Here is a 25,399-nt window from a genome sequence, read left to right on the forward strand (position 1 = left end):
ATGTTCTATTTCTTCTTGAGGGCTACTATCCCAAGCTACCTGTATTTCATGTCTCAGAGCCGCCAAAATCCGTGGAGGGTGGGCTAAATTTCCAAGCCTTCTACCCATGATGTCCCAAACATTCTTTATGGGCGAAAGATCGGGGAATCTGGGCGGCCATGGGAAAAAATTGAATTTCCATTCAAAAATCGTTATATATCCTATATTATCCGCCACAGACACCTGAAATAAAAACGTTTTTTCAACATCTAGTTCTGATCTGAAACATAGTGAGGTTTCAAGGGCTTAGTTCATGTCCAGAAGAAGTTGCAGCCTCGGGAATTTCATACATTTTTTTTTCGAAGATTTCAGATTTTTACCTATAATTTCTGAAATAATGTACTGATCGCCAAACTGCAAGCATTTTCGTGATCTGCATACTCGAATCAATAAAATGGTACAAGAGTCCGATGAAGGATCTCTTAATTTTCTTCAATTTTCTAAGGGTTAGGTATGGAAAATTTCACGAAAATTTTTCTACAAAAAAATTTTCAGGTTAGTTCGAAATTCGGCTAATCAGGGATTGTTAATTCTGGCACCGTTCACCGATTTTGCGTAGACCTCACAGTTTTGAGAAAATTCGAACTCGAAATTTGGGAAAAAATTGAATTTCCATCCAAAAATCGTTATATCTCCTAAATTATTCGTCACAGACCCCTGAAATAAAAACGTTCTTTGAACATCGTGTTCTGATCTGGAATATAGTGAGATTCCAGGTCCAGGAGAAGTTGCCACCTCGGGAATTTCATCCATTTTTTTTCGAAAATTTCAGATTTTTATTTATAATTTCTGGAATAATGTATGGACCTCATCCTCATCAGCATAAGTTGCATAAGCACAAAGTTGAAAAAATATTATCATCTCTTTTCTGCCTCATAAACAATGAGATACATGATGCCTTCGAACAAAATTTCAGCCAATGTCTCCAACCGTCATCACAAAACGCTGGCTAGATATTGTTAACAGATCCGCTGTGTATTTAGCCAAAAATTCGTACTTTTCAGTGGGGAGACTTGGCTTGGAAACATGCGATTCCTTTGGAATGAGAAGAATGCTGTGCGAAAATTAGAAGACACTTCGCATATTGCACAGCGGAATTTTACGGTTAGACGATGTGGAAAACTGCAAATATTTTTGTGTATATCGGATGTTCATAAACACTCTCATTTACGTAGTACGTATACTACGCATTGTTTTGAACGAGATCGTTCGATATTTTTTTGAAAAACATAATTTATAGCTTTCCACTTGAATTCGAGGTTGCCCAGTAATATCAACATGAAATCAACATACAAGATGAAATCCCTATTCTAAGTACATCAAATCTTTCAGAATCTAACCTCAAACCCAATAATGAATAAGATTGAATACTGGCTCGAATATTCTTATCTGTTATTCTCTGAATTTGACAATTGAATTTTTAGAGGTTCAACTACTATTTTTACCTGAAGTTGTTTTCAATTCGCTTTCGAAGTTGAGGCATTCCATAATGATTATTGCAGAGTTTTCTTTTCTACACAGATTCGTAAAATTAAAGAATACATTTTCAACTTCACAAAAAAAATGACTCAGATAAAAGATTCAACTGAAATTTCGTTTTAACTTGAATCAATCATAACATATAATTAAAAAAAAAAGACTATATCGAGATGCCTGAAATTTTTTATAATAATATATGAGGTCGAGCTTTATTAGTACATCAATTTTTATGATACATCAGTATAACACCAGACAATACAGTTTTCCACATGTCTATCAAACGATACTTAAACACCTCTTCAACATAACTGCCTTAATGATGCTAGAACGAATTTTGAATCAGGAAAAGGATGCTTTCTTATGTTGGTGAAAAGATTACTTGCCTTTTCATATGATCAACAATTTGAAAATGATTGCAAATCAAGAAGAATTCTCATCCTAAATTTCACTCTGAGCCGGTAGTTCTGAATCAGATTTCATAACAGAAAAATTCACAAATTATTATTATTATGAAGAAATAAAGCGGAAGAAAACTCAAAATGACCTAGTGCTCCGTTCGGGGAACGAGCACTTAAAAAAGACCTCTTAAAGCACTGTTTATTTTGATTAGGAGAATCCGCACGCACGTTTGGTTCATCGAAGAATTATGATATATGGTAGACGGTTTGATAGCAAATTATTTAAATTTCCACCTCTTTTTGATAAACGAAACACACTATAATATTCATAATAACCAACCTCATCCTGTATTCGTTTCACAAAATCTTAAAATCGATGTTTCGCATCCTGATTGAAAATTGGGTATTAATAAGAAAAATCAGCATTTCCCAAGAAAATATCCACTGATGAATAATGTATAAGAATAAGCCTTAGTTTATGTAGACGTATTATAAGAATTGGGAGAACTGAGGAATATTTTATGGAGAAACTTCATTTATTGCAGTTTTTCCAGATTTGTGCTGACTAAAACTTTAACGAAATTAGTAATTATAACAAAAGAGGCTTCAAATTTCAACACAATTCATGATATCTCCCAAAACTTTGAAAACATGTCGAGAAAAACTTTGTGTATATTACATGAGATCTGATTTATTATGTCATACTTCTCAACTATTTCATCTAGATCTCAAGGTAATAAAAATAGCAAATTTTGTCCCCAACATGAACTATCAAATTTGACATGAAGCGCGTCGAAATGAAAACTTATCAGTGATACGATATTTCAAACAATTCGCGATTTTCTCCACAAAGAACGCACTTCTTATGTCACTTATTATGTCCTATAGTGAATCAACGTTTCATATTAACTCAACATATATTGAAATGAATACCTGAATATATTAGAAATTCCGAAAAGGAACTTCAAGCGCGCCAAACGATGTGAAACAACCGATGACACTAGGAGAGCAAAAGTTGCCAAACTTTAGATTTCAACAAGTAGATACCGAAAATCATAAATATTCTGCTTATTATAAATTCAACATTTAGAAAAAAAAGGATTCCAAGTATTCAAATTTGCATATTTAATCGGAAATCACTCAAATAAATATATTTCATTCAATATAATATACATTCATAACGATATAGTAAAATTGTGTTGAAAATTCTGGATTTGAAAATATATCACAGTCCGACAACGTAATCTAACGATGTTGGGGACGTGTGAAAATTGCGTATATTTCCTTTATCTATGTTTATGACTCTATGATCTAGATCAATCAAGATAGTTTTGAAGAGAGAGTCATCCTGAAATTTGACTTGAACATATTGTCCGGCCAGGTGTTATTGAAACATAAGACAATTTTTTACGATATTCTGCTTGAATTTTTTATGGTTCTAGTGGCGTTATGGACACAAAAATTGAACTAGTTAGTTGTTATCATTCATCTACAAGTTAAATATTATATGGAATGGATCTGAGTTTTCTGTACGAGAATTATACATTACTTTGTCTATTCCTGCACTGAATTTTTATTGAAATTGATGCATAATTTCCATAAATATCGTTTAGTTATAATCATATTGAGAATTATTGGTTTGCAGAACAGTTCCATTTATTACAATTTTGATAATAGAAGTGTGAATCTGAGATATTCTCGTTTGTTTTACAAGGTATGGCAGGATGAACTGATTTGCCACAGAAGTAGAGAAAATAATGTAAATTACTCGTACAGAAGGCACAATCTACCACTCGTTCATTCAAAAACTATACAATTCTTGGTTTGTTTTTAAATTTTGAAATCGTGGAGAATATCAATGTTTTCTGCACTTGTCAATGTTTCATATTGGGTAAATATTTCCGTATTTTCGTATTCAAATTCTCGACCATCTAAAAATGATCCATGAGAATTTATGAAACGCATAAATCAAAACACTTTTGCTTGGTGGTCGTAAACATATGGTGGTCCGGAAAAAATGGAGACTAGACACGTTTTGGCTTCTTCGCCAGTTTTGTTTCGGTTCACCGAAAAATAAACAACAATAATCAAAATGTCCACATATAATTTTTCGTTTCCTTGAGACCGGATTAGCAGGAATGAGACAATCCATTTTCTTGCTTACAGATGGCAATGCACCAAGCGGTCTGGTCTTTGGCATTCCCTTGACACAGTGTGTGGAAAATGACAGGATATCCAGGGCCGCTGCGGGCACGCCGAGGTACAAAGGAAGTGACACTGGAGATGATTGTGGACTTGGCAGGCGTGGGTCCAGAGCCAGCTTCAGCTCACTCATCGATACCCATCGAGAAGTGAGTAGATACTTGCTTTCTTTGGTTTTTTTATCCATTTGCCTTCCTTCCTTGAGGAAGTCTTGTGACGGGTGTTTTTTTCGAGGTATATAACTTTAAGTTGGCATTACTGTTCAAGATGGCGACCGATTTAACAGCTGTCAAGTGATTTATTCTCAGTTTGGTTTGGCAATTCATCATGAATAGACTCACGCTTGAACAACGCTTGCAAATAGTGCAATTTCATTTCGAAAATAATGGTTCTGTGCGGAATACGTATCGCGCACTACGTCCATTTTATTTTGTTTAGCGATGAAGCGCACTCCTGGTTGAATGGCTACGTCAACAAACAAAACTGCCGCATTCAGAGTGAAGCTAATCCTCAAGTGTATGTCGAAACACCGTTACATCCAGAAAAACTGACTGTTTGGTGTGCTTTATGGGCTGGTGGAATCATTGGTCCGTACTCCTTCAAAAACGAAGATGGCCAGAACGTTACAGTCAATGGTGATCGGTATAGAGTCATGATAACTAACTTTTTCATTACTGAATTGAACAACCATGATGTCCAGGAGCTGTGGTTCCAACAAGACAGCGCAATATGTCACACAGCTCGTGCGACAATCGATTTGTTGAAAAACATTCGCCGTGTTATTGCCGATATACGGCCACAAATGTTGGAAAAAGTCATCGAAAATTGAACGTCCAGATTGGACTACATTCGAGTCATCCGTGGCGGTCATATGCCAGAAATCATATTTAAAATGTAATGCCACAAAATTATCTTGCGGATAAATAAAATTCATGTCAATCGAATAATCCATCGTTGTTTTATTGCAATTTAAAGTTCTATAGCTAAAAAAAAAAAACACCCTTTACAACTGTTGAAAATGAAGGGTTTTCCAATAAGAGGATGACATTTTGGAGCTATCATCTCTTACCTTCGACAACAAAAAACTACACCATTACTAAAAAGAGAACAATACGCTTCAACAACGCATTACAGCTGTTCAAATTCAATAAAAAATGAGGAATATTGCAAAAATACTTAGGTCTCCAGGGTTTTAAAGCTCAGTTAACATAAGAATTCAAGTCGATCGATCACTATCAATGGCCACAACTGGCCACCGAGATCTTGTGATTTAACACCTTTAGACTTTTTTATTTGAAACCACGTGAAATATAAGATCTATGTCAATGCTACACAATCGATTCACGAACTTTAAAATGAAATTTGTAAAGTTATTCATGACATACAGCTACAAATGTGCGAATTGACTATGGAAAATTTCATGAAAATGATATGTTACTGCAACCGTAGCCGTGGCGGCCATTTGGCTGATATCGTTTTTCATGGTTAATGGTACCTTCCTCTTCACAATGAAATAAACAACCATTGATTTCTCTTAAAATATACAAAATTTTTTTAATACCAATATGAAGCATCTTATTGGAAACCATTTATTGAATGGAAAACCTATCTATGAATTTTCCATTCCAAATGGAATTTCCAGTACCGAAGTGGTGAAAGATCGAAAAGACCAGACTTTCTGAAAGAATACTTTTTCATTCTGCACCTCGATAACTCTTGATAACAAATTTCTATCCTGAAATTTCAACAGATGCAGGGGCGTAATTAGGTGAACTTAAAACTTATTATTATTACGGCATTTTCGATAATTTTCAAACGCTTGATTGATAAAAGATTAATACAGGACCGTTATGAGTGAAATACATAATGATTTTATCCCTCTTTCAATAAGGGTAATAGGGAATTCTGTTTATGTTGGTTGGCCATGTGTTATTTATTATATAGGCGTCTTAGTGAAGGCGGTTTGGATGATAAAAATTATTGCAGGGAATGTTGACAAATGCAGGGGAGCGGAACAACCTCAGGTTTTTCAATAATTAAGGATGAAACATGAAAAGTCGGCTAGCAGACTGGGCCGAATTGCCGCCTCTCAAATGGAGACGCCTGGATCATTCGCTTCACTGTTTCACTCCAAACGCCGACCCTGGAGGAATACGAGTTATGTAAAACTCCAAAAATCATTTTTTTGGAAATAGTTTTTGATTCTACTATATACATTGTAACAAAAGAATTTATCAATGATTTATGATGATTTAGCCAACAGTTGACAATACTATAGGTTATGTTACTTTCACAAGGGTTATGAGATTTTTAAAATCCATTTGGAGTAGAAGAATATAAATTGACGTTGATTTCAATGACCATATGTTTTCTGTCGATAACAAAGTGGACTGCACTTAACTGGACTCAAAAAGCAGATCTGCTTTTGAAGAATCGTTATAATCTCAATTTTGAATATCAAATTCCATAAATTCGACATTCAAATTTCTCAAGCATCAAAATTCAATAGTTTTTAAAACTTGCTTATTTCAATTGAAACTTGAGAGATTCGAAAAAATGCAAGTATAAACTGGACTCCATTGGAATCAAATTTGTGATAATTCCTACCATTCGTATATTCCACATCTATTCTGCCACCCAAACTAATACAGAATTTCTGGCAGAACAAAATAATAAGGTCGATTCCATACTGAATTTCTTGGCTAGACATTATTATTATACAGCTGCTTTTATACAATGTTCCCAACAATGTTGTTAGAACAGATCACTCCTATACGAAATATTGTTTTCGTTAAGTTCGCTCCCTAGAGAAACATTTCCTTCGATTCCAGAACGGAAACCAACTCATTTCGATTCCTTCTTGCGCTCGAAATGAAATTTCCTATGAATGCCTGCATTATGATGAATCTGGATTGGCCCACGCATCAATTGGCCAGTCCAGCTCTGCTCCAATAGGTCATTGGATCAAACTTCGCCAACTAAATTTAGGATATGTGAAGAAATCAAGTGGATATTTCTATTCTGATCTGACACGGCGATAAAAGCACTCTTGGCTTCTGATATTCCTTGAGGTTCTCTTGTATATCCGAAGAAATCGTACAATGATCTCGTGCCAAATTGGTCAACGTTGACGTCAAAGATGTTGGTGCAACATTCTGGTGACGTAACTTCGAAATCGAACTGTACAAGATAATTAACAATCACGTTGGATGTTTAGAGTTAAATATACCGTGGGTACCAGGTGTCTGTGAAACATGATACTTGCAGCATCAAACACTCACATCACATGATGAATGGATTTAGTTCTATTCAATAATTATTGTTTTCCTGTTGAACTTTAACACAGAATAATGCAGTTATTTCAATTAGATTCCTTGTTTTGCATGCGTTTTTGCTGTATCGGGTGTCTGGATTTCGGTGCTCTCTGAAGGCATCTCGAGAACTATAAGAGTTAGAGAAAAATTCTTCAAGGTTCCCCGATCTCTATTTTCGAAATAATAAGATATCAGGTTGCAGATCATACATGAATCTTCGGATTTGTTCCTGAACTACAGGGCTTTTCAAAAAATTACTGTTTCGAATATACTAACTGACCAAGAAATTCAACACGCAGAAGGAGCTATTTAAGTTTAAAATTTTTTCTGGTAAAACATAGATAGTATAACAAGGAATAAATGATTGAAATTTGGAAAAAAACGAAGGGTTTACTTTTTTTTTGATAAATTTATTAATTTATTAATAATGTGTTTGTTCACTGCGATCATCTATACACTCCCCAACACGACTCAGCAAAGTCCGTGGGGGCTGGGGTAAATTTTCAAGCCTTCTACTCATGCTGTCCCAAATATGTTCTATGAAAGGAAGATCTGGGTGGCCATGGCAAAAAAGCACATGGGTCGCTTCAAATAAGTGTAAACTAACACTGGCAACATGAGGTCGGGCATTATCTAGCTGAAATATTGGATTCTCGAGCCCGTTTAGGTAAATGAGAGAACATATGGCTCCACTATTTTGTGTAACGCAGCGCTGTCATGTTCCCTCGAATAAAGGCTTAAGGTGACGTACTTGCATATGCAATAGCACCCCATGCCATAACGCCTACTGTCCGGTGTACACGACACTCAACATCAAACTGAGGTTCACGTCTTTCTCTCCGACGTCGTCTTACCCTTCTTCGGCCATCATGAGCACCTAAGGAGAATCGAGATTCATCAGAAAAGACGACCTGATGCTATTCCACATTCCAATATTGAGCTTCTCTGCACCACTGTAATCGTTGCCGTCAGAGGTAACACAAGATGGGGTCGATAATGCTGCAGTCCAAAAGACCTTATCCGGTGGTAAACCGTTCGGACAGTTACAAGATGGCCTTGTTCTCCTAACCACTTATCAGCCAAAGATCGAGTTGTTACAAATCATTCTCTAATGGTCATGAGTCTTAGACGTCGATCTTGAACTTCATTTGTGCCACTTTGACGTCCGGTGCCTACTCTTCTTCGATTTTGGTCTTTGTCAAACCACTCTTGAAAACATCTCATAACTGTAGTTGGATTTCTCTTCGTACGCCAGTTAGCGATTTCTTGAAATGACAACCCCGCCTCCCGTAGACCAATTATTCGGCTTCTTTCAAATTCAAACAGCTGGTTTGTTGTGAAATTTGAAAAACTTGCAAAAAACGACTACAATATTTAAGTAATAAAAATTGTTTAGCTATTAAATAACAATTTAGAGCCACGAGCTTTATTTCTTGCCGATTGCTCAATCAAAACACAAAATTCAAGGAGCAGAAATAACATTTTAATGACAACAGATCCAGTTGTAATTTTGCATGTAGATCCTACTCCAGAAGTCATATGTATCAACATAACTCTCAGAATAGGTAGATACATGTTTATTACATTTACGACCACAAAAATAAAGTGTTTCGGAGTGAATCATAATTTTTTACATGGAAGATATGACCCAGAAGTTGGGTATGTTCTTGTGATGTGTTTTATATATTTAACTTTGTAGAACGGAAGTTCGTGTTCAATCACGGGTTATTCCAGTTCGTTGGTCCTTTTAAACCCTTTCGATGAAAATTCTTGTGGTCTGAAATCTGGCAATATTGGATTCTGTCCCACATCCACGAGTGAATGAAAAACAATTAGATGAAATTTTTGTACAATGAAGCGAAGTGAGAGCACTCGAGCCCCGAACAGTTTAATCGAATTATGAAACTCACTGATGGCTACTCTGTGTTTAAATTCAATTAGGTATGTTTGTCCGTCCGTAAACATGATAACTCTATCTAAATCTGTGAAGGATACCGCACACTATATCAGAGAAAGGGGCCCCTTGACGAATTGGCTGAATTTTTGATATGTTAGAAATTAGAGTTCAAATCATTCCAAACAAAAAGTTCAATAGTTTTTCTCTAGGCCAGTTTTGACTCTAGAGGCCCCTGTAAACTCTCATCTCTTCCCCATTTTAAACAATACAAAACGACAATCATGACTTTTCTGAGTAATTGTACTTTGGTGTTGTTGAATTTGGTTAATTATACAGTGTGTCCCAGCTGGTTATAGGTGATAGCATAGTTCATCAAAAAATTACATCATGTAATCCTAAAACATCCTGTCCTGTATAATTTCTTAGCCAGTTTAATTGGTGAAGATAGAAAGACGTTATTATTCATTGTATAAAATGAGCCCCATTTTGAGCGAATAATCATTTCAGTCGTCAATTCTTCCCAACTCACAATTTACATAAAGGTCCAACCCCCTGTAATTTAATTCAATCGCTTTGATCCCAAATCCCATTCACACAACTGATATGTGTTAAACCGATTCCGAAATTTTTACTTTGTGAATGAGGTATAGAAGATAATTGAAATTGAATCAAAGATGAAATGTCACAATTCCATTAAGCTGGTGCTGGTTCGGCTATTTTGATTTCGAATGCATCTGAGGCTTTCTGTGATCCCTGGCTACCATAAAATTGATACATGATGTAGTATTTTCGTCATCTGAGCGTTTGCTCATTGCTTGTTGACTTTCCTATTTTTTGCACGTTTAGGTAGGTATGTTAAAATAGATATATGGTCGAAATTTTGCTCATATCATTTTTTTTGTGAGGCCAGTCAATGTCAAGATTCTTTATCAGAAGATATTGAAAAAGCATCCGAACATTACAGGCCTTGTCTCTACAATAATCTAGATTGTTGATCAAAACCAAGAGATTCAAGAAAAAATATTTTTCTACATTGTAAAGGGTGTTTTTTTTCGAGGTATATAACTTTAAGTTGGCATTCCTGTTTAAGATGGCGACCGATTCAACAGCTGTTAAGTGATTTGTTCTCAGTTTGGTTTGGCAATTCATCATAAATAGACTCACGCCTGAACAAAGCTTGCAAATAGTGCAATTTCATTTCGAAAATAATGGTTCTGTGCGGAATACGTATCGCGAACTACGTCCATTTTATTTTGTTTAGCGATGAAGCGCACTTCTGGTTGAATGGCTACGTCAACAAACAGAACTGCCGCATTTGGAGTGAAGCTAATCCTCAAGTGTATGTCGAAACACCGTTACATCGAGAAAAACTGATTGTTTGGTGCGCTTTATGGGCTGGTGGAATCATTGGTCCGTACTTCTTCAAAAACGATGATGGCCAGAACGTAACAGTCAATGGTGATCGGTATAGAGCCATGATTACTAACTTTTTCATTCCTGAATTGAACAACCATGATGTCCAGGAGCTGTGGTTCCAACAAGACGGCGCATCATGTCACACAGCTCGTGCCACAATCGATTTATTGAAAGACACGTTTGGTGACCGCCTAATTTCACGTTTTGGACCTGTGAATTGGCCTCCAAGATCTTGTGATTCAACACCGTTAGACTACTTTCTGTTGGGCTATGTAAAGTCATTGGTCAATGCGGATAAGCCACAAACCCTTGACCATTTGGAAGACAACATTCGCCGTGTTATTGCCGATATACGGCCACAAATGTTGGAAAAAGTCATCGAAAATTGGACGTCCAGATTGGATTACATCCGAGCCAGCCGTGGCGGTCATATGCCAGAAATCATATTTGAAATGTAATGCCACAAGATTATCTTGCGGATGAATAAAATTCATGTCAATCGAATAATCCATCGTTGTTTTATTGCAATTTAAAGTTTCTATATCTAAAAAAAAACACCCTTTACATTCCAGTTTAAATTTGACCCAAGTCACGAACAAAAACTAGCAATTAGTTTCAAAATGTCGAAGCATCGATACTCAGAAGAGAAGATCCAAAGAAGATCCAATATATGATAATAAAATTCATAATTTTCCAGACGTTTATGAGGTTATTGACTGGCAATAACTTTTTCCACGAAAATATTTTTGTACATATAAACCTGTGTTTTAGTTGGCAAGATCTACTCGAAGATGTTGAGTGTACGAAAAGATTTATTAGAAAATTTATATTTGAGAAACGTTTAATTTCATCACAGGTAGAGAGAGTTTTCAATTCATGTTGTGTGGTGGGGATTTCGGGATTCTCGTGTGCATTTAACGTTTTGAATCCTTATTTTTTCAGAGAACACTCATCCAACCTTCAGATTGATATCTCAAAGGCGTAGGTAGGTATTTCAGGAAAAAATTGTAATTTTCGAGAATTCTGCCACCGGCGTTCACAATGACTTGTCTGTTCTTTAAGTAAATAAAAACTTCGAAAATAAACTGGTGAATTTTTAACCGTGACCTTATTTGATGAAAGTCTATCAATTTCCCATAGTTGACAGTCTTTGGTCAAGGCTAAGATTCTTATGACATTCGCGTTTTAAAAAAAAATAACGGTCGATCGTAGACTTAGTCATAACTCAGAGCAAATGAAGCATCCAGACGCCTTTAACTTAGCACATCGCCAAGGTAAATAAAATATAGTTTACCTTGCAATGGATGAGGTAATATACAATCGGCTTATTTTTAACTGTTTTTCACTATCTAGTACACTTTCTCGTGACTTGTTTGTTACTAATAATGGACTGCCTGGATAGCTCAATGGCCTATTCTTCGGAATTTATGCGCACTTAGCATTTTTACAACGAAAAATGAACTCTACCTGAAGTCACTTATAGGGAATAGTATTGAGTATTTGTATAACATTAGATAATTCCCACATTGAAATATACCTGCACAATATGGAATTCTATGAAATATTCAAACATAATACCAGGCGCGGATCCACGGGGGGGGGGGAACTGGGGGAACGTTCCCCCCCCCAAATGACCCAGGCACCTCTTGAATTTTGCCGTCCCTCCTAGAATTTGACATACTTAGGCTCAAATAATTACAATATCAGCAAAAATTTCACCTTCAATACATTTTGGGAAGATCCATATCTATGAACGGCAAAAAAAAATGACGTCCCAAAATGGCGAAAGTGTCTGGGGTCCACATTTTCAGTATTTTGAGTATCTAAAAGTTCCCCCCCCAAAAGTGGGGCCTGGATCCGCGCCTGCATAATACTCGTATGGCGATAAGGAAGTATTTTTCTTCAAATCATTCAAAGAAAAATTGTGGAGGGTTTTCCAAAAAGATATATCCTTTTGAATAGCCCGCTATATGGCCAGCTGTCATCTGTTGACAAGTGAAATTCGAAGTGAAAATTACGTAATTACGTAAAACTGGTATTATACACGCTTCAACAATGCATGCAAGTTGTTAAAATTCATCACAGAAATTGTTGAACTCTTCTAATGGAAAGTTTAAACTTTCCAATACAGAAATGGTGGAAATTTTGCAGCTACAGTTCTCAAAACTCAGGCCCCTCTGAGACGTCGTGAAGCACCTTCTCGGCCAGTAATAGTGGAGCTGGTGGAAAAATTTGAGCTGTTTGGATAGTTAGTGATGTGATGGATCAAAACCGTGTGCGTCGCTCAAGAACCACTGAGAATATTGCTGTCCCTAGTGTTGACGAAAAACCAGGTCTGTCAATTCCCCATCGTTCTTGAGAATTGGGCATTCCACGAATATTATAATTATTATTCACTGAATCGGGGACGTTGCGGCTCTGTTAGCCTTCCGGGACTGCCACCAATTTGATCTTTTGTTCTTAACCCTATCTATTCATACAAACCCAGGGCGGCTGTCGATACGGTTAACGAAACCGACGACATCCTTGACTTGGCTATTACTTCGTGAGTATCCAGAACAGTCTATCCCATGTGAGTGGTTCTTAGGCCAGTCAGCTCCGGATATTTGCACACTATGTGTTCGGCTGTTTTTACTTCCTACAGAGCCTGCAGATCTCATCTGCTGACTTATACATGCGGTACAAAAGATAATTGCACCAACAGTGGTGTTTCATCAGCAGTACCACCATTACCCGAAGCTCATACTCTTGGCAGCTTCAAGAGCAGAGCTTCCTCGTAGGTATTTGTACAGTGCATCCCATTTTGGGTGAGACAGCCATGTTTCTCGCTTATTATTTAAGATAGAGCCTTGCGGTTTTCACGTTCCTGTCCTACTTTTTCGTGAAACTCAAGTTGGTCTAATCAGATTCTGCATAACTGTTTCCGTTCAAGAGATACAGGGCGATTTTGGAAATTGATACTTTTCGGACCCCTTCTTTATCTCCGAAGTTATTAGAAATAATGCTGAGGTAAAAACTACGTCTGAATCAGAATTCTGCGTAGAATCCAGTGGCGTACTCAATTTTTTTTTTCGGGGTATGGTTTTGAAGATTCAACACAAACTTATGTTTTTTTTAATGGAACACCATGTGTATCATTACTTCGTTGAATTCGTTATTTTTTTCCCTTCAAAATGATAAATGACACTATGTAGGTAGGATGTTCAGAAATGTTAAAAAAACACTAAAACATCAAATAATGATGATTTTTTGTTAATGGGCAATGGATTTCCCATAGAAAAGAAGAATCAATAATGATAACAATAATTTATATCGATGACAGCTAGATCAGATTGGCTTTTTCCCTCCAATGCCTACTTGATAAAACAATGCTCCCAAATGCATAGTAGCCATAATAACAACAAGGATGTTTGTGTCATCAATGACCTACTACTTTTAAAAATCGAAAGTAATAATCCTCTTATTGGAACATAGAAAATTCATGGCCCATTTACAAAAAATCATCATTATTTGACGTTTTAGTGTTTTTTTAACATTTCTGAACATCCTACCTACATAGTATCATATATCATTTTAAAGGGAAAAAAATAACGAATTCAACGAAGTAATGATATATAGGGTGTTCCATTAAAAAAAATATAGGTTTGTGTTGAATCTTCAAAACCATACCCCGAAAAAAAATATTGAGTACGCCACTGGATTCTACGCAGAATTCTGATTCAGACGTAGTTTTTACCTCAGCATTATTTCTAATAACTTCGGAGATAAAGAAGGGGTCCGAAAAGTATCAATTTCCAAAATCGCCCTGTATCTTTTGAACGGAAACAATTATGCAAAATCTGATTAGGCCAACTTGAGTTTCACGAAAAAGTAGGACAGGAACGTGAAAACCGCAAGGCTCTATCTTAAATAACAAGCGAGAAACCTAGCTGTCTCACCCAAAATGGGATGCACTGTACTGACAGTTTCCTGTCAGCAGTCCCACCATTACCCGAAGCTCAGCTCGAGGTAGTTTCAAGAGCTTCCTGGTATAGGTCGGTGAAAGCACCGCAAAATTTATTTACCTGAGAAAGTCCTGGAGTGTTTCTTCAGAGGGTTTTTCTATTGTCCCACTTCCATTGTTGGACTGCTGTTAAAGATCTTTATTCAAGTAGACAGTGTGAATTACAAATAGTGTAAGTGTAAATAGGACACAATTCAATGGTACATATAAGTATATATCACAAGGTAACAAAGGAATGTAGGCAGTGAACAATGGTATAAGAGAAAATCAAAAATTGTCTCTGATGACTCTCAACCGTTCACTCTCACACACTTAAAGCGTAAAAGGCCATAATCCCGAACACGAACACACATGCAACACGCACAAAAGATCAATTACGCTCTGTGGATCTTGCCAGAGGTAGCAAAAGATAGAATGCTAATCCCACGCTCTGCGACTGACATCCTTGTGGATGGACCATCCTCCTCGTAGAGTTGTCATCACGAGGTCCCTTCTAATTGGCGTGGTGTCTATTGAGAGGGCTTGTAGAAGGGCACTGCTTTCTCGGCACCAGAACCCCCTTGCTCCGATGATGAAAGGTAGAACTCGGATGCTTTTGCCAGGATTCCTTGCCGCCACCACCTCCAACAGCTCTGGCTGATCATATGTTGCTCTCTTCAGATCATATGTTTCAGAGAGCGACCTAGGGGCCTCCCATGACACCCCCACGTCTGCAACTATCACCTCCGCGCCTTTGGTGCAGACCATATCGGGCTTGTTGAGCCTGCCTCTGGTATCTCTGATGTGAGGCTCCTCGACAACCTCCCATCCCTTCTTTCGAGCTGCATCGACGATCCTCTTCACTACAAAATTGTGCCTGTTCATCCGCTTGGTATGGCCAAGTGGGCATTGCTGGAGCATATGGGAAAGGGACTCCACCTTACCGCAACCAGCTCTGCACATCCTGGATTCACGGGGGCCATACGGTAGCCCTCTCGTGGGCAGCGATTTGGTTCTCAGCTTGATTGCTGCGATATAGTCCTCCCCTGACCACACCATCGGCGGTGAATGAACGTAAAAATTTGAGGCACCGTCGTTCTCAGCTTGTCGTGTACCTCCTCCATAGAATGATCTCTCCAATATTTCCGCATTGTTCTTGTCGACCGCATGCTTGGTGTTGAGATGTGGCTTGATCATTTTCCTCACGCGGTCGGTCCAGGAAGTATTAGATGTCATTACTCCATCAAAAAGTTCACAGGATCGTCTCGTTTTCTCTACTCTAGCCATTATGATAATTGGGATCTTCCTGGAGAAGGAGAACACACCGCTTATATTGGTCTTTTCCATGTGCACAGAAGGGCTCAGGACCAACAAGTACGCCACCAGCATGGAGTATCTTCACTGATTGGGTACTTGAAAGGTATCAAAATGATCCGGATTTTCATCGAAAAATCATTTTCAGTGAGGAGGCACTTTTTTACTTCAGAGACCACCTTAATGAGCAGAATTGTCGCATTTGTGGCTCAGAAAGTACAAGTCTCCATCCTCAACGTACCACTGTTTGGTACGGTTTATGGACTGGTTCGATTTCACTCAATCGAAAATGAGGCTGGTGCATCTGCTACGGTGAATAGATTGCGCTGCCAAGCTATGATTTAATGATTATTATCGCCAGAATTGGAAGATATTGATGTGTACGACAAAATGACACCAGGTGCCACATTAGCAACGAAACAATCGCAATTTTGGGAAGAATAATTTCCTGGAAGTGTTATTTTTTGAGAAGCTGCTCACATCCTGCCATCCTGTGATTTTACGCCTTCAGACTTTGTTCTTTGGAGCCACGTGGAAGATGAGGCCTATGCCAATGCGCCACAATCCATTCAAGACCCTAAAGATGGAATTGGTGGAGTTATCGAAGACAGACAGACAGCCTTGAATTTGCGAATTGGTCACGGAAAATGTAATGAAAAGGATATGGTGTTGCTATCGTAGCCGTGGTGGAGCTTTGGCAGATATTATAATCCATCATTAATGGCATAACTTTCTCTTCACAATGAAGTAAACATCCATTCTTTTCCTTGAGAAATACTCGTTATTTTCAATATAAAATGAAACCTCTTATTCGAAAACCCTCAATAACATCAGAAAATTTTGACATATTTAGATATACTTAGTGTGAAACATGTGAATGAATATCAGAATTTTAATTCTTTCATAGATTTCAACCTGAAATCAATTAATTTGATAACGGAATCGAACTTTTTTGATCCCGTTGTCAACCCTTGTTGACATTGCAGGTACCTAATAACGGGTGTTTTTTTTCGAGGTATTTAACTTTAAGTTGGCATTACTGTTCAAGATGGCGACCGATTTAACAGCTGTCAAATGATTTATTCTCAGTTTGGTTTGGCAATTCATCATGAATAGACTCACGCCTGAAAAACGCTTGCAAATAGTGCAATTTTATTTCCAAAATAATGTGCCGTTGGTCCCGATTTTCATAAGCGAATTTTGTTTAGCGATGAAGCGCACTTCTAGTTGAATGACTACGTCAACAAACAAAACTGCCACATTTGGAGTGAAGCTAATCCTCAAGTGTATGTCGAAACACCGTTACATCCAGAAAAACTGACTGTTTGGTGCGCTTTATGGGCTGGTGGAATCATTGGTCCGTACTTCTTCAAAAACGATGATGGCCAGAACGTTACAGTCAATGGTGATCGGTATAGATCCATGATTACTAACTTTTTCATTCCTGAATTGAACGACCATGATGTCCAGGAGCTGGGGTTCCAACAAGACGGCGCAACATGTCATACAGCTCGTGCCTCAATCGATTTATTGAAAGACACGTTTGGTGACCGCCTAATTTCACGTTTTGCACCTGTGAATTGGCCTAAAAGATTTTGTGATTTAACACCGCTAGACTACTTTCTGTGGGGCTATGTAAAGTCACTGGTCTATGCGAAAAAAACCACAAACCCTTGACCATTTGGAAGACAACATTCGCCGTGTTATTGCTGATATACGGCCACAAATGTTGGAAAAAGTAATCGAAAATTGAACGTCCAGTTCGGACTACATCCGAGCGGTCATATGCCAGAAATCATATTTAAAATGTAATGCCACAAGATTATCTCGCGGATAAATAAAATTCATGTCAATCGAATAATCCAATTATTATTATTATTGCAATTTAAAGTTCTATAGCTCTAAAAAAAACACCCTTTATTTGAAAACGATATCATCGTGTCAAAATGTCGCAATTTCTCATCTACACAATGAAGTGAACTATCCATCGAATATGAAAAATTACTAGAATAGTTTTTTTCTCGGATACACTCTCCTGACATACTTGAATGATCTGAGGAGGAACCTTCATGAGATCATCATCATGGTGATTGCTCTCGTGCTTGGGAATTAAGTGGCTACGTGGTGGCAGGCTTGCCAACCGTCTAAAGTTAGACTAGCCGATCTATTTTGGATGCGTCGCGCCAGGCATACCTACAACGCTATAAGTCAGCTGTTCATTACTAGTTTTGAATGTTAGAGGGGAGATTTTATGTATTTCATGTTTTGCTAGTAGAATTTAATTGGTAGCGTAGAATTGCAGTGGAACTGATCATCTTTTGAGGATAGGTTTTCATCGATGTCGATATGGTGTTTATGATGTTTCGGCAATAAGTTTCGATGATGATACACCTCTGAAATATTTGGGCTTACTCAGAAGTCTTCTGATTTGTGTATCGGATGTCCCAAATTCATTATCTAGTGACAGGATCTCAGAATCCCTTTGAGAAGGAAAAAAATGAAGGGCACATTTTCGGCCTCGATTTTTGAGAGAATCAATTAAAAACAAAACAACTGTTTTCATGCTATAAGAGAAAATTGGAAAATATCTCAAACGAAAAGTTCTCATAACTTATTTATTACTGATGCTATAGAGGTGTACATTTTTGCTTCCGCTGTTTTGCAATAGATGGCTGTAAGTCTGTAACAGTAAGTTGTTGTCGAAATAAATAAACCGTAGATGTCATACAATGAGCTTAGGTATTTGTAAACATAATGCCATCAAAATATTATTCGATTTGTGTTTGCATCATAAAGTTATTTTGAATTAAACATGTCATCTTACGAGCCAAATCCTAGTCATTTGCGGGATGTTTCAATTTTCTGCTTTAAGATGAAGAAATCTGCGGCTGAGGCTCATCGAATGCTGTCAAATACCTATGGTGAGAGCGCTTTTAGTGAAGGACGTGCCAAGAGTGAATCCAACGCTTCAAGAACGGTGGTTTTGACGTCGAAGAACAGCAAGGCGGTGGAAGAGAGAAGGTTTTTGAAGATGTAGAATTGGAGGCATTTCTTGATAAAGACTCGTGTCAAACGCAACAAGAATTGGCACAATCATTGGGAGTGACGCAACAAGCCTTTTCAAAACGCCTGAAAGTCATGGGAATGATTCAGAAACAAGGAAGTAGGGTGCCGTACTAGTTGAAGCCATGCGATGTTGAACGGCGTGTGTTTGCTTGTGAACAGCTGCTTGCAAGGCGAAGATGGAAGGGATTTCTGCATCGCATTGTGACTGGAGACGGAAACTGGGTTCATTATGATAATCCCAAGCGCATAAAATCATGGGGTTGTTTCCATGCTTCCACGTCAACGGCCAAACCGAATATTCACGGTTCCGAGGTCACGCTCAGTATTTGGTGGGATCAGCTCGGCAGAGTGTATTATGAGTTGTTAAAACTGACTGAAGCAATTTTGAGCAATTGTAATCGAACGCATTTAATGCGTTTGAAAGACAAACGGCCGCAATACAACGAGAGACATTATAAAGTGATTTTACAGTATGACAATGCTCGACCCTATGTTGCGAAAGTGGTCATAACATACTCGAAAACATTGAAATGGGAAGTCCTACTCTACTCGCTCTATTTTCCAGACGTCAATGGCACACGGCCTGGCTGACCAGCTCTTCCGGTTTCATGAAGAAGTAAAAAATTGGATCGATTCGTGGATCGCTTCAGAAGATGATTCGTTTTTCAACTCAGAATTCGTACGCTGCTCGAAAAATGGGAGAAAGTAGTGGCCAGTGATGGACAATCTTTGAATCATAAATTTAAAACCAGTTTTTCACAATAAAACCTCGAATTTCGGAAAAAACGGCTGAAGGGAAGTTGTACACCTAATTTTGAAATAAAAACATTTTACAGGAACTTTTTTCAGTAAAACTCATTGGTGTTATCAATTGTTATTTATTGCAATTAGTTAGAATTAGCAATAAGACTCAATATATCAAAAAAACCAAACTTCATTTAACCAATTTTCTGCAGGGCAGCTCCTGCGAAAGTCTCATCGCCCAAGAAAGAATGGCTGGTAGCGTTCCTGGTCTCTTGGACAAAATCTCCTGTAGTTCGACAGCAGATCTACACGACAGAGTTACAGTAGATGGCGAGGAACTCACTATACCCCAAATACTAACTGCTTGTATCAGGCACATCGAGAAGAACGGACTTCACACCTTGGGTATCTTCAGAGTTAGTACCTCTAAGAAACGGATAAGAGAGGTGAGACCATAAAGATCATTTCTTCCACATCTGTTTCGAACTGTATCTGACAACATATATTTTATTACCAGATACCAGTTGTAAGAATCCACGTTGTCAGTGATATTTAGAAAAGGAGGTTAAATATTGGGAGTACCTTAAAATATAATTCTTGAATTTTCAGTTGAGAGAAAACTTCGATTCTGGAAGAGAAACCACCTTGGACCAGGAGCAATGCCCGCATGATGTAGCAACATTGCTGAAGGAATATTTGAGGGAGCTTCCTGATCCTCTGCTATGCAGAGACCTCTATCAAGCTTTCGTTCAAACTCAAAGTAAGTTTCTTCTTTGGAAATAGCCATTCCATTACCCAAAAATTGTAGTAATACTTAGTGGGTGTCGCTTTTAGAATATATAAGACACGATTGCAGTATTTGATTCCTGTTTACTTTCCTCAGGGATAAGGAACAGAAAGCTTCAATTCGAGGCCCTACAGCATCTCATCCAAATACTCCCATCTACAAACAGGGACACTCTTCATGCACTCCTGAATTTTCTCTCTCTTGTTGCACAACATTCGTCGGATTCAACTGATGAGTTAGGTGAGTTGATTGCAAATGTAATTTATGTATGTCCGATAAAAAGTCTGGAATTAAACAAACAGATAATCAGAATTTATAGAGTACAAACACGAACAAAATACTTCGTGATAACTCAGAGAGTGCTGCAAAAATAAAAGGATTTTCCATCAGATAATGAAACTACATCAAATGAAATCAAGGTTCATTAAATATTCAGTTTAGAAAGAAGGCAAATACGCTGAATTAGTTCAACGTTCCTCAAAGCCTCACTTTTTATGGTTCTAATGTTCATAGAAATTCATCATCTGACTAGAAATTTTCATATGCATGGAAATGAGAGTTTCAACTGTCATTTCGCACGATGTTTATTGCATCAAAACTGGTATAGATGAAATATCAAATAATATATGCAATAAAACTGAATAAGAGGTATAAATCCAAGGATAGGTTTTATCAGGGATATATTATAGATTTCTAGGATGGAGTGCAGTAGCATATATCTGGAGGTTTTACGATGGTCGATATTTCTTCTGAAATTGATCCGTTCCGCTGCTCTCGATAATGCAGGAAGAGTTAGATGTAGGTGAAAGCGAAGGCAAATAGAACACAACATTTAATTAATTTTAAGTGAATTGTATTGAGTTCACTTTACGAAAATGATCTAGTCTTGTGTTTCTGCTATTCGTCGAAATTCTCAATGTGATATTAGAATAATTTTATTCATTTTCAATATGCTCTTAATTTATTCAACATGAGAAATGCGAATATAAAATCCAAACTCAATGATCATTATCATTTTCGGATACAAATGAAAAAAAATAGGATAATATAATTTATAATAATATAAAAAATTAAAAAGTGTCAAGATCTGTTAGGAATAGTGATGAATCGAAATGTATTTACACAGTAGCAGTGAATAAACCAAATGCCTAATACTCCGAATTATCTCTGTAGGTGAAATAGTACAAGGAAACAAGATGGATTCCAACAACCTTGCAACTGTTTTCGCACCTAATATTCTCCACTGCATCAAAGCAAACAGTTCCAAAGAGTCAATCTCAGATAGAGCAGAAGACCGCATTGACATAATCAATGTGGTACGGGCTCTTATAGACCACAACGAAGATCTCTTCAAAGTATCCGCAGAAATACTTGATGAAGTTTACGTACACATGATGGACAGTCATCCTGAAGCACTAGATGAGCTGCTGAGCAAGAGGGACATCACCATTGGAGCAGACGAGTAAGAAATATTTATTATTCATTGAAATAAGCACTAAATTAGTGCAACAGATAAAGAGTTACTGACTGAATTTCTTCGACAGATCTCAAGAGGAACTAGATAGTGAAAGTTACTCAGCACCATGGTCTCCTACACTACCTGGCTCTGATATGTGCGTTGAAACAATGTTACATAGTTCTGAGGAACTTCCGAACACTCCCACTGAGAAGAAAAGGATGTGGTCTAGAGAAGAATGTCTTCATGAAGCTGCTGCTACTGGTGGACCTAACATCAGCATGAGGATAAGGTAAGCTAGTCACTTACAATACTTTCTTATAAAACCACTCAACACTACGTCGAAACGATCTTGTCTACTAAATGTGAACTCTCTGGTATTTCCAGGCACAAGGACAAAATCCGCGAGAGAAGTCAAAGAAGAAAACGGGAAGATTCAGCTTCACGTAAGCGAAGTAGCGATGACTCGGGTATTGGAGGTTTCTCTTCTGCGATCAATATAATCTCCAAACTAAGAGGGCAAAGAGATGAAGACTACCAGTATGGCAAAAATAGAAGTTCTTCATTGGAGAGTTCAAGTTCTACACACACGGATGCCGATTTTCATAGGGTACAAAACACAACTGGAGGAATATTTGAAAGGCGAAAATCCTCTCCTTTCGTTATGGACAATGCAGGAGTTATAACTGCTAGTTTAACTATTCCAGTTCAAACTCAAGCTAATCAAGGTCAGTTTAAGTACTATCATTTATACGAGAGGCTATTGATTATGGAGTTTATGCCTTCGTGTTGAATTCTAACTGTGTTTGTCTCACAGGTTTGAGCTACAACTTTGACGATGACATTCCGTTCATAGAAGATGCAGATAATGGCAGACAACAGCTCACCATAGGAGTTATCAAAACACCAACAGTACCACCTAGAAGACGTCAGAGATCAATAAGTGGAAGTGATTCTTCAGTGGGCTCAATTGTTCAACCAATAACTGGATGTATATCATTGGTATGTTATGAAATATATCATGATATGATCAATACTTCAAGATAACAGTGCAATTCAAACCGTGCACTTGTAAGATACACTCTCTTACGAGTATTTAAAATCAAATTACATGATATTAATTTGTTATTTTATTTCAGGTACAAAGTACTGATTCCGCAGTTGGTTCTCCGGTCAATTACTCCAGTCCTATCCAGAATACCCCAACGAGTATCTCGAGTAGCATCGCAGATGCTGGGGTATTCAGTTCACCACCCTCTTGGACCTCTTCACCACCAACCTCACCAGATAGTGCACACACCTCAGTGAACTACATACCTGAAGACAACCAAGTTCCCAGAACGAGAACCCACAGGATAGTCAGCAAAGATTCACCTACTTTACAGAAAGTGACCTTCATACCCATCCAAGACGTACAAAGAACGAAAATACAGGAAGTCAAAAACCAAGAAATGATTGGTGTTCAAAACTACCCAAGAGATTACGCGAGACCAACACATGATTCAGCTTCATCTTCGAGAGATCAAGAAATCCCTAATATACAAAGTAGCGTCACAAAAGAGTTCATTCAAAAGACTGTACAAATTTCAAGTGACATATGTAAGAGTACGAGCACCCCTTTATTTGATCCTAGAGACTCCAGAGAACCAAGATACACGCCCAGCATATCAAATATAGGAAACGCTGTCTTGAAATCGAAGACAGCAGATTTCGAGAAAATATCAAAGACGGAAACTAAACCAACTAAAATCGTAACAACTACCACATCTTTGGAGAAAAAGAAATACACCAAGAGGAGGTATACTGATACAAGGCACCCTACCAGACATATACCTGATTCTGAATCCTTAGAATTTTCGAGCAATAAACAAGAAGACAGAAATTCCCAATCAAGTCAACAAGTTTACAAAAGAAGAGAACTTATATCGAGTGTGCAAACAAAGTGAATTGAAAAAGATAATTCAGTTATGTACTCGGACTTTTTTGAAACATTATTTGTAAATCTAGTCGTTATATGTAAATTTACTGTAATTCTCGGAATATGCTTGTTTAATTTAGGTGTGTTGATGTATATAAATTCTGAACAATTAGCGTTAAATATGATTAAAACATTGTATAGGATAATGTTGCTTTTAATGACACTAACTTAGCAGGAAACTGTTGATATTAATAAGGCTTGAAATTGAGAACCTTATTTCACGTTTCGCCCAATTTTGATACTGAGTGAGAGTGTTATAACTTTTTTATTGCCTATAAGTAAGCTTGCACACCAGAGCAACTAGCAATAGACAATGAGCAGCAAGCATCTCTACACAAGCGGTAACGATATCACGTTGCGGCGGTGTTGCCATATCATGTGATACCATGTTGCCATGAAAGTGAAAGCCATACTGTCAATAATATTGCTTATTGCCTGTTGCTAGTTTCGAATTGCTCTAGTGTGTAAGGCGCCTAAGTGTTAGAAATTAGGCCGAAGTAGACACGAAAATTCAAATGGAAAAATACTCAAGGGATATGCACGAAAAATACATGATTTGAGAAGGAATTAAGGCAAATCAAATAATATTATAATGATACATTATATTTGAGTATCACAAAGGACAGTAGGTACAATAAAGTTTTATAATTCTGGAAAATAGTAAATCAGATAAATTATGTTCTAAATATCATCGTTTCATATGATATCTAAGTAACCGAATAATTTACTGACTGTGTGATTTTAAGTATGTACAAGATAATCATGATAGCATCAGTTCGGACGAAATCATAAATAAAATAAATACTCTGAAAACAAATAAAGGTCCAGGTCCGGACTTGATCCCTCCAATATTCATTAGGTCTTGTGCTGTTTCACTTAGTTCTCCACTCCATATTATTTTCAATCAATCATTACGTACTGGAGTTTTCCCCAGAGAGTGGAAACTTGCTAAAATAACTCCTATTCATAAGAGTGGAAAGACGAATTCGGTATCCAACTATCGGCCCATCTCTGTTCTGAGTCACTTCGGGAAATTGTTTGAATCTATTGTAACCAACTTTTTATTTTGTTCGCTTCAATCGACAATCAGCATAAGACAGCATGGTTTTTTTGGGGGAAGATCTGTTCTCACTAATCTATCGCCATACATTAGTTATTTGTCTCAAAATATGGACCAGGGTACCCAGGTGGACGCAGTTTACACCGATTTATCGAAAGCTTTTGACAAAGTTCATCATGCGACACTTTTAAAAGTCCTCTCGGATTATGGCGTGGGATCGAATCTGTTGAGATGGATTGGGTCATACCTGTGGGAAAGATCTCAGTT

The 25,399-nt window shown here is 37.5% G+C and overlaps 1 protein-coding gene across 1 annotated transcript in view; it reads left to right on the forward strand.

Moving 5' to 3' along the window:
• LOC123684355 overlaps window positions 1-24,215 on the forward strand; it is a 33,980-nt gene extending 9,765 nt beyond the window's left edge. Inside the window, exons 4-12 of the mRNA XM_045623583.1 lie at window positions 4,083-4,267; window positions 20,064-20,297; window positions 20,461-20,611; window positions 20,735-20,878; window positions 21,812-22,100; window positions 22,183-22,386; window positions 22,482-22,822; window positions 22,912-23,096; window positions 23,234-24,215. Coding sequence (XP_045479539.1) covers window positions 4,083-4,267; window positions 20,064-20,297; window positions 20,461-20,611; window positions 20,735-20,878; window positions 21,812-22,100; window positions 22,183-22,386; window positions 22,482-22,822; window positions 22,912-23,096; window positions 23,234-24,040 — 2,540 coding nt within the window. The 3' untranslated portion in view covers window positions 24,041-24,215. The remainder of the gene's footprint in view (window positions 1-4,082; window positions 4,268-20,063; window positions 20,298-20,460; window positions 20,612-20,734; window positions 20,879-21,811; window positions 22,101-22,182; window positions 22,387-22,481; window positions 22,823-22,911; window positions 23,097-23,233) is intronic.
• The last annotated feature ends 1,184 nt before the right edge of the window (window positions 24,216-25,399 follow it).

This window comes from Harmonia axyridis, chromosome 7, assembly GCF_914767665.1.
Source record: "Harmonia axyridis chromosome 7, icHarAxyr1.1, whole genome shotgun sequence".
Lineage (NCBI taxonomy): Eukaryota > Metazoa > Arthropoda > Insecta > Coleoptera > Coccinellidae > Harmonia > Harmonia axyridis.